At 37.8% G+C, this 10,216-nt stretch overlaps 1 protein-coding gene across 1 annotated transcript in view; it reads right to left on the bottom strand.

Annotated features, from left to right (window-relative positions):
• Nucleotides 1-2,030, bottom strand: part of Csnka2ip (casein kinase 2 subunit alpha' interacting protein) — a 2,185-nt gene extending 155 nt beyond the window's left edge. Inside the window, 2 exon segments of the mRNA XM_032899412.1 lie at nucleotides 1-1,327; nucleotides 1,329-2,030. The exon segment at nucleotides 1-1,327 is cut by the window's left edge and continues 155 nt beyond it. Of these exon segments, the coding sequence (XP_032755303.1) occupies nucleotides 1-1,327; nucleotides 1,329-2,030 (2,029 nt within the window).
• Nucleotides 2,031-10,216: the final 8,186 nt, after the last annotated feature.

Genomic DNA, 10,216 nt, shown 5'->3' with positions numbered 1-10,216 from the left:
CCCTTATGAACTCAAGCCAGGAGGTCCCTGGAGGTAACCGGTGATAACTTCGCACCTTTCCAAGAACATAACCTGGAACATGAGCTGGAGTGGGATCTGTGCAAAGAGTGGGTGGAGAGGGACGTCCAGAAGATGAAGAGGAAGAGGAGGAAACGGAGGAGCAAGAGGAAGAAGAAGAGGAGGATGGGCCTTGAACCTGGGTTTGGGACTGAATACCATTACTATTTTTAACATACAACAGCCAGTCAATAGACTGGGGCTCTTGGCTTGTATCTTTGCTCTCGGAGGATACAGCCAAACATTTTCGCTTTGTCTTGAGCCCCTGGATAAAATCAGATTCAGATGCAGGGAAAAATTGTGTTATCTTCTCTAATACGTCCAGGTTATCATCGAGGGCTTCTAAATTATTTTCAGATTGACTGTCTTTCATAGGAAGTTGGAAACAGGATGAGGAAGGTGTCTCTGGTAGAGAAAGGATAAGGATTATTTTCACGTCTGCTTTCCCATCGGTGCCACTCTCGGGTGTTGGTATGACAAAGAGTGTCGCGCATCGAGGATCTCTCTTTCCTGTAAGATGGTTACACTGAGATTTTATGGCAGAAGCACATTCTAAACAAACAGAATATGTTGATGAAAGGCGGGGACCAGGACGAGGATTTGGCTTTCCTCTCATTCTTCGCAAGAGAATCTGCCTAGAGAGATCCTTCTGGATTGTAGACTTGGAGATGGAATTGACAATTTTATTTACAACATCAACAGGAACACTACCACCTTTAATAATGCAGGGATGACTATAATCTAAGGACCAAAGGCTTTCATTCTCTGCCTCTGACTTCACACTCTTTTCAAAGCTACATTTATTCGGCAGTCTGGAACATGGGACTGAGGCATTTTTGGTCTTGATACCGGGCTTAGGAGTTAATATTCTGTGGCCTGAGATGTTTGGTTTAGTGTGAACTGAGGGTAGCTGACGAAGTCTGTGTTTGTCAATGAGTGAAGCAGTATTCTGGACCTTGGGCTGGCAAGCAGTTGCACTGATGGCCCGGGTACTAGGATCACATTTAGCTGCAATTTTAGGTTTGGGCTGGCACGTTGATAAACTCCGAGATGGCAGAAAAGAATGTGACGATGGAGCTAACTTTCTCGATTTTGCTTGGGACAATGGTAAAGTAAAAACATTGTTATTAGAGTTAGATATAGGAATTTTCAGAGACTTACAGTCAGATAATGGTGAAGTCTGAACCACTCGATTGGATTCAAGAGCTGAAGTTGAGGAAAAGCTGGGTCGTTGAAGTTTGTGGGTGAGTGATGGCGAGCTCAATGTTTTTTTGATTGGATTCTAATAAAGATGTCCAAAGGCAGTCTAATGAGGAATCCTTCTGTGATTTAGATTTACATAATTGTGAGTTACGTTCACTTTGACTAGATTCCAAAGAAGGTGTAGACCAGATGATATTTAGGGAAGATGTTTCGCGTTGGTCGAGGGGAGGTGAAGATGATGTTGAGATTCTTTGAGTAGACTCCAATGAAGGTGATTTCCAGCAAAGGTCAATACTTGATGATGTCTGCGTCTTCGGGAGGGGTAACCTTGATCTTGGACTTGTTTTGCTAGGTTCCAAAGATGAAGTACTGGTAAAACTTGATGATGTCTGAGATTTGTGATGAGGCAAAGACGAGTCCAAGGATTTCCAAGAGAGCTGTGATGAACTTTTCAAGAGGGAGTCTTTCGAAGTTGTTGCTGGGCATTTGGAATATAATGATGGTGATGATGATTTCATAGCCCTATTATAGGAGCCTTTAGTGACTTTAGAGTTCAGAGGAGACAATGCAGAGAAGCTCTGGGCCTTCTTGTTAAAGCTTGATGGGGACGCCACAACTGTATTTTGGGGTTGTTCTTTGCACATGGGTTGGCTGTAAGATTGGTTTAGTTTGTCACTTGTGTAATGATGTGCAGGGGAATTATTTGCAGTTTGTTGCAGACAGTCTTGTAAATACACAAACGGTTTATCATTATAGCCCAATGGTACCATTGTGTGCTGAAGTAGGGATCTTTGGAGAAGCAGTTGGCTTACAGAATGTTTTAGTAACAGGCTTTAAAACAAGAATCCATGGACAATGGTCACTTAAATAAGCACTAGTAGTTCTAATTCCTATGTTGTTATGTTTGTGTTAATGACAGATGTTGTAGAATGTGTCACAATTAAGCTGTAAGTGAAACTGGAGGGCCAGTGTTACAGTGTTACCATTTAAACTTTTCTCTGTCTTCCATTTAATTTCCAAGAGTTCCGGTTTTTTGTCTCTCTGTCTCTCTTCAAGGAATAATTCCTGTTAACAAAATTGTAGAGAATTTAGAAGAGGTCCTCATAGGATATACTTTTACTAACTTGTAGTAATTAGAACACAAGGTTTATAAGACTATACCCAGAATGTATACCCCAGCCACCTCATGTATCTTCTGAATTAATTTTTCTAAACACATTACATATCTATAAAATGTATACATTTAATTTCCTGAGCTAAAGATTAAAGTAATACATATAAATTTCTAATAGTTCACAGAAACTTAAATGCTCAGAAAATAAAAAAGGAATTACTTTTACTTCATAAGTACTTTATTCCTATTAAAAATGAATTTAAAACTTCTTATGCCTAATAACAGCATCTTGAAGAAAGGTAAAAGGCAAATTTGGAAATGTTAGCCTCAAAAGTAGATTCAGTTCTCATTATTGTCACATTTTTTTAAAAAACTTAGATCTAAGAATCTAAACATCTAGTTGAAAGTCTTATATTTAGTCTCATTTCTGCCTGTCATCACTTCAGCACCTTAAGCATGTTCTGTTCCCTTCTAAAACTACTGGCTTCTTGAAATTCACTTTCTCTTATTTCTCTGTAGGTCCCTGTATTGTTCATTATTTGCATCTCAGCACAACACAGTTTTCAGCTACATCATTGTGGTGATTTAGGTGAAAATGGGACTCAAAGGCTCAAAAACTTGGGTGCTTGGCCTTTAGTTGACAGAAATGTTTTGGGACAATTAGGAAGTATGATCCTATCATTTTGATATGTCATTTTGAGGTCTTAAAAGCTCATGACATTTCCAGCTAGCTAGCTTTCTCCCTCTTGCTTGTGGAAGAGCTCTGATCTCTCAACTACTCTTTCAGTGCCGTGCTTGCCCTCCTCCTGCCATTGTCCCCTCTGTGGTGGCCATGGACTCAACCTTTGAAAATGTAAGCCCCGATAAAGTGTTTTACGGGTTATTTTTTTTTGATCCTCATGCTTTCTAACAGCAATAGAAAGATAGCCAAGGTAACTACCATTTCTCTTTTCATATAATCCCTGGTTAAGTTCAACAATTATTGTTTAGAGTTTGAAAAGAAACTGTAGAAGTTTCATAAGAAAAGTAGACACTCATTCCCAACTTAAGGAAATCTTTACTGAGATATTAGATCTAAAGTTATTATTTTTTCTACTCCTCTATCCCCCTACCACTACCAACCTAATATATAATAAAAATAATGTATTATTCACATATATTAACTTATTCAAGTAATGTAGGAACGATTACGTTATTGGTATTGATGGTACCCTTTTGTCAATGTAACTTGATAGATTTATTTTCACTCTACTTGCAATTATTTGAAACACATCTTATGAGAATCCTTAGTGCAATTGCTTTTAAGTATTTGGTCATTGAGATCAATAGTATTTATTGATTCAATAGCAAGTCTTCCTAATACTAGTTTTCCAAAGCATGCCCAGATTATTTCCTCTACTTCAAAGGTGTCCAACAAAGCATCAAACTTCTCCATCTAAAAGTGCCAGTGATAATTCAAACACAAAGAAATAAAACTCAATTAATTCAATTTTTCCTAGAGAAATTTATTTTCCCATGCCTTCTATTGTAGTCCTAAAACTTAGCCATTTATTTTAGAATCCTTGTAGTAATAGAAAATAATTTCATTTTATGAAGCTATGTAAACATCAACATTGATTTTTGCCCCTTTCATATCTTAGTTTTCCAGTCTCATCATTTCAGTTTTTCTACAGGTAAATCTCAGGCAGATTAATGTGTGATTATATTTACTTCTATAAATCATGTGCCTATAAACGAAACCTTTTCTATTTCTCTTCACCAAACATAAAAATGTAAACCATCTCTGGACAGATAGCCCTGATGCTCACTCATGGGTTTTACAAGTTTTCAATGTCTGAAAAGGTGTGGTTAAGTTTTGAGTTCAGACCCTCAAAATCCAACAAATTGCCCATTTAAACATCTGAACAATATATTAGTAAATATTATCAGAATTTGATAGACAAAATGAAACTGAAGTATTCATAATGTTCATGTACTGCTAACTTGCAAAGATAATTCTATTTGATAAGTTTGGTTAGATCTGTTAATTAAATTAGTTTTATTATTAAGGAGAGAATTTCCACTGCAAAGAACATTACGGCAGGGAACAAGATAGTCTTTGAGTATTTTCATAATAACCACAAACTAGAATCAAGTGCTGATCAATAGTAGACTATATAAATAATGTATATTCATTCAAAATTAACAAACAGTGAAAATTTATAGAAAATATAGCACAAATGTAGTTGTGTACATGAATCTCACATGGAAAACTTTCAGTGAAAGAAAACACATATAAGTGCTAAATGTTTCATGATTTTATGTATGAAACTACAAAAGGTGGTGACTTTGACCATATTGCTAAAATGAACGTGTTTGGTGAGGTGGGGATTAGGAAAGAGAACAAAGATATGTCTGAGAGGTGATGCTGTACTGCTTTATGGACCTGGATCCTGATGGGATAAATGAGCTCATTTGGTGATAATTGAGTTCTAACACTTATTATATGTGCATTCTTGTAGATCCCTTCACTAAAATAAAAAGTGTAAAAGTAGATGACTTGAGGCTAATTAGAAAAGACACATCTGAGAGAGAATTGCACAGGAAGGTGAAACTTTAAAGAACAGATCAAGGTCTGGTTCACAGATGCAAGAGACCCCACCCCCAACCCCAACCCACACACAAACAAAGAGAAATTGAGAGAGAAAGAAAGGGAGAGGAAGAATGCAAGGCAGAAATCCTGCTAGCCTATCAACAAGAATTGGAATGAGCCAGAAAATTCTAAAGGTAAAACTGCAAAGAAAATAACATTTTAGAATGTTTCTACTTTCAGAATTACTCAGCAAATATGATTTATATTTTAAAAGCATATCTTTCAATAGCAATAGAAGTATTACAAATATCAAGAGACAAGCTTGGACTCTCCATAAAGCTACAACTATTGAAGAAAATTAACACTAATATAAAACCATTAAGTCAAATATTCCCTCTGTTCTAATGCTTTTATTCTTGGATTGATTCAAATGTTCCACTAATCAGGGTAACATTAAAATTCTTCAAAGTAAGATAAAAATAGAAAAGCTCTTAATTTGTTCTTTGAAAATAATGTACAATTTATACATTTCAGTATGACAATGGCAAAATAAATAAGGGGAAAAATTAATATTATAATTCACAAGTGGAAATACTGAAACCCTTAATCCTTTTTTAAAATGGTGTGTGTAAGTGTTGTGCCTGCAGGTGTGCACATGAGGCTGTGCGTGTCTGGTTCGTACAGGCCAGAAGATGGCACTGGATTTCTCAGAACTGGCACGGGGAGTTGAATCTGAGTCCTTCAAAGGAACAGCCAGTGTGCATAACCACTGAGCCACCTGTCCAGCCCAGTGTAATTTTTTTAATTATGTTTTTATGTTTCCAGCTTTCATATAACTTTGGCTTTCCCATTTTCTTTTTCTTCCTCCAAACCCTTTCATGTGCTCCTCTTTTCTATCTTTCAAATCATGGCCTTTTTCTCTTTAGCATGTTTGTGTATGCATGCAAGGGTGCGCATGTGCATATGTGCATGATGTATTGTGTGTCCGTGTGTGTGTGTGTGTGTGTGTGTATGAATGTGGTGTGTGTGTGAGTGTGTGCTGTGAGTTTGTGTGATATTATTAGTTGTACATGTACATTTTATGTTTTCAGGGTTGACCATTTGATATTGGATACCAATGGTATGTTCTTCCCTGTAAAAGCCTATTTATCCTACTTGCAGAAACCCTTATTTATCTATAATTATTTACTAGTACTGATGCCTTGAGAGCTCCCCCCATTCAGGGTTAGCCTGTGTGTTGGAGTCATCACTGTTCAGGTCATATTTATGCAGCCATGTTGTTGAGACTACATGGATATAGTTTTCAAGAAACAATCTCACAGCAAGTTCATATTCCTCTGACTATTACAATTTTTCTATAACAATCTCTGAGCTTTAGGTACAGGATTTGTGATATAGATGTACCAGGTAAGACTGGACTCTATCTCTTGCAAAGAGAAGTTTTCTTGATGAGAACTACATTTATCTGTGGTTATAAGGATAAATATTAAGAATGTTGTTAGGAATTATGCAAGTTTAATGATGAGTCAACTCTAGGGTTTTTTTCTCCAAAACATGTTGTTTCATAAGCTCTGGGTAGTTGGCTGGTTATCAGTTCAGGCATGATCTCTGAAGAGAGTATTGCCAGTGAGCTTTGAGGTGCTTTACAATTATGATATCCACACAAATTTGTTATTCTAATATGTTCAGTTTAGTCACACTAATATTACTCATAATACCATGCTAATATAAAGGTTAAACCACCATCTCACTAGCCAGGGAACAGTTGGTCAGAAAATGCTACGGGGTTCTACTGGGGAATCTTCTCTGGTTGTGGTTAGGATGTTTCCAGAGTTTTGAGGGTAGAACTCAGATCCAACACAGATGGATGAAATCCTTCAACCCTGTGGCAGGCCAGAAGGATGGCACTGATGGAAGTCCAGAAGGTCCTTCAGAGGTCCTGCTGGTGGCTGCACTGACAACTGATCATGTATGAGCTTGAGATTGGTATTGAAAATTCCTCAATCACCAAAACCAGGACCAAACAAAGAGGACAATATCAAAGTCCTCTTGCCAGTGGGTGTTAGAGCAAGAGTTTAAGATGCCACATCCTGGGAGCAGTACACAGTGATGATACAGACCATTTCTCATTGCAGCACATGGAGACCATTACAAAACCAACACAACTTGTCAAAACACAAAGAATAACTGGTTGTGGAGTTCAAGACAAACATATTCATCTACCACACAACTTCTACTTCTACATTTCAAAGAACATCATGGAAGGGGGGACAAAATTTTAAGAGTCATAGGATCAGAAAGTCTTCTGGGAAATTGTGTCTGCTAGAAATAATAGTGTAGCTACGTCCAAGAAAATATGGCTGCCAAACAATAGTGACAGTACCAGAAGACATGGTAATGGGTAAGAAGAAGCTCTCAGAGGGATCTGCCTCTAGACAACACCTGAGGCCACGAGTAACTGCTGAGGTAGGGAGAATTAGTGATCCTCAGGAATGAGTGCCACATTGTTTTTCCAGTCCCAAGTGCTAAGCTAGAAAATCATACATGGACATGAGAGACTAAACAAACTCAGTAGGTAATATCTATTTATTGATTGATTTGTATATACATGTAGTAACAAAAAGAAAAGGACTGCAGATATTTGAGAAGTAGGAGCAAACATGGAAGGGATGAGAGGAATGAATGGGAAGAGAGTAAATAAAATACATTTTCAGTGTATTTCAGCTCTCTCTTTCAGTGTACTAACCCTCGGAAAACATGTTCTTTGGCAGTTGTTTTATGAACAAAAGAGCCTCTTCAATTTAGGCTTTCTGCTTTCATAAAAATTTTCTTCTGTACAAGATAGAATCTCTCGGGGATAATGTTTTTCTTTAAGAACAACTTTCCTATTGTCCCAAGTGCCTGAGGTTTCTCTTCCAGGCTGCTAATCAATTTAACAATTAGAGCCGATTGCTCAACTCCACCCTCAATGCTGTCCTTTTATTGACATTTCCTTTGCTAAACAAGCTACTCTGTCAATTAGTTCCACAGAACTAAGAACCTCATACTCAGTTTTATCACACACACACACACACACACACACACACACACACACACACACACACAAAATGGCCCCATTTCTTCAGAGATCAGATGAGATTAGGCACATTCAGGTTGAATGGTCATAGACATGGCCCCATTTCTTAAACCTAGTTTCTGTCATAGTTACAACTCTGGCTGCAGTGATATAATATCTTTACAAAAGAAATAAAAAGGAGAAAAGATTTATTTTGTGTCACAGTTTAATGTTGTAGTCGAATATTTTAAGGGCACAGCCTCAGGATTCAGGAACATGGACAGCTGGTCACATTGCACCCGTATCTAAGAAACAATAAGGTTCTATTCACCTCATTTTCTCCTTTTCATAGAGTTTAGGATCTCAATCCAGAGATCATGACAAACCACAGAGAATGGGTCTTCCCACATTAACCAAATAAAGATGAACAAAAATAATCACATACCAGAATGCTCAGAGGCCCTCTCCCAAGTAATTTGAGATTTCATCAAGTTGACATTTAAGCTTAACTAGCACAGATGAATTATTGCTCTTACTCCCTATTCATGTGAGACACTAGCAGACATACTGTTTGTTTGACCTGAAATTTTTCCTCTTAATCTTTCTTTGTTCATCTGTTCCTTCATGAAATTTATTCTCCACTATACTATAATGGTTGAAACTGTCTTTCTTTTGTGAATATATTCAAGTATCTTCTGTAGTACTCGGTTATTGTTCTTAAAATTCCTTATCTTGACATATCTTTATTTATTCTTCATTTTTAAGAGACAGTTGACTGCATGAAGGCTTCTTTTTTCCTTCTTTTTAAATTTAATTTTATTTACATTTCAAATGTTATCTCCTTTCCTGGTTTCCCTTCCAGAAACCCCCTATCCCGTCCCTCCGCCCCCTGTTTCTATGAGGATGCTCCCTCACCCAACCACCCACACCCTTCCACCTCTCTGCCCTGACATTCACCTACACTGGGGAATCAAGCCTTTATAGGACAAAGGCCTCTCCAACCACTGATGCCCCACAAAGCCAGCCTCTGCTACATATGTGGCTGGAGTCATGGGTCTCTCCATGTCTATTCTTATGTCAGTGGTTTAGTCCCTGCGAGCTCTGGGGAGTCTGGTTGGTTGATATTGTTGTTCTTCCTATTGGGTTGCAAACCCCTTCAGCTCCTTCAGTCCTTTCTTTAACTTCTCCAGTGGGGATCCCTTGCTCAGTCCAATGGTTGGCTGTGGGCATCCACCTCTGTATTTCTCAGCTACATAAGGGATTCTTGGTTGGCAGGTTTGGGGTTGCTGTATTGGTGGTAGATGCTGTTCTTGTTTTCAAGAAATACAGCATTCTTTACATTTTTGTTCTTGAGGATTGCTAGGGAGAAGATTGATGATATTCCAATATTTCCATCTTTGTGGGTGAGTCCATGTTTGCCCCTCACAATTCTTACTGTTATCCCTTTGCTTTGTTTGCTTGCCACATTGACAATAATACAATGCAGAGTTCTTTCCTGATCATGCTTGTTCTAATTTCTAAACATGCCTCATGTGTCTGAATGTTTCTTCCTCTAAGTTTGTGGGATTTTCTTCTATCATTTCATTGAATAGATTCTCCACAGCTTTGGGCTTTCTCTCAGATTGTCATTCTTAGGTATAAGACTGATAGATATTCTACTCTTCATTACAGTTGATGTTTGAGTAGTATTTTCTCTCTCTCTCTCTCTCTCTCTCTCTCTCTCTCTCTCTCTCTCTCTCTCGTGTATATTTATTTACATTTCAAATGTTATCCCCTTTCCTGGTTTCCTGTCCATAAGCCCCCTACCCCTACCCCATAAGGGCTTTCTCCCAATCCCCCCTTATGACGACCCGCCAACAGTAATATTTCTCCTCTAGTCCAAATAGTCTTGATCAAGTCCATTGTTGGTGCCTTTCACTGTGGTTTTCATGTGATTTAGTTTTTTATCTCCTACATTTCTTCTTTGTTTAACATTCTCAAGGCTTCAGTAAATTTTTCTTCAATATTGCTTTCTTTTTCTCACATACTTTACTGGTGGGTTTTTTTTTCTGTGTGTTGATGACTTCCTTCTCTGGGCCTACGTTGAACATACATTATTAGGACTATCATCTTTCAGGTCACTAATCTTATATCACAAACTTTGTGAACTCTCCTAGCATTTTATATCTTTGAGTTCGGTAGTTGAACATTGGGGGCGTTTGAGAGTATTACTGCC

The sequence above is a fragment of the Rattus rattus genome, chromosome 4, assembly GCF_011064425.1.
Source record: "Rattus rattus isolate New Zealand chromosome 4, Rrattus_CSIRO_v1, whole genome shotgun sequence".
NCBI classification, from domain to species: domain Eukaryota; kingdom Metazoa; phylum Chordata; class Mammalia; order Rodentia; family Muridae; genus Rattus; species Rattus rattus.
Note: the sequence above shows the minus strand (reverse complement) of the source record. Positions and strands in the feature narration are given on the sequence as shown.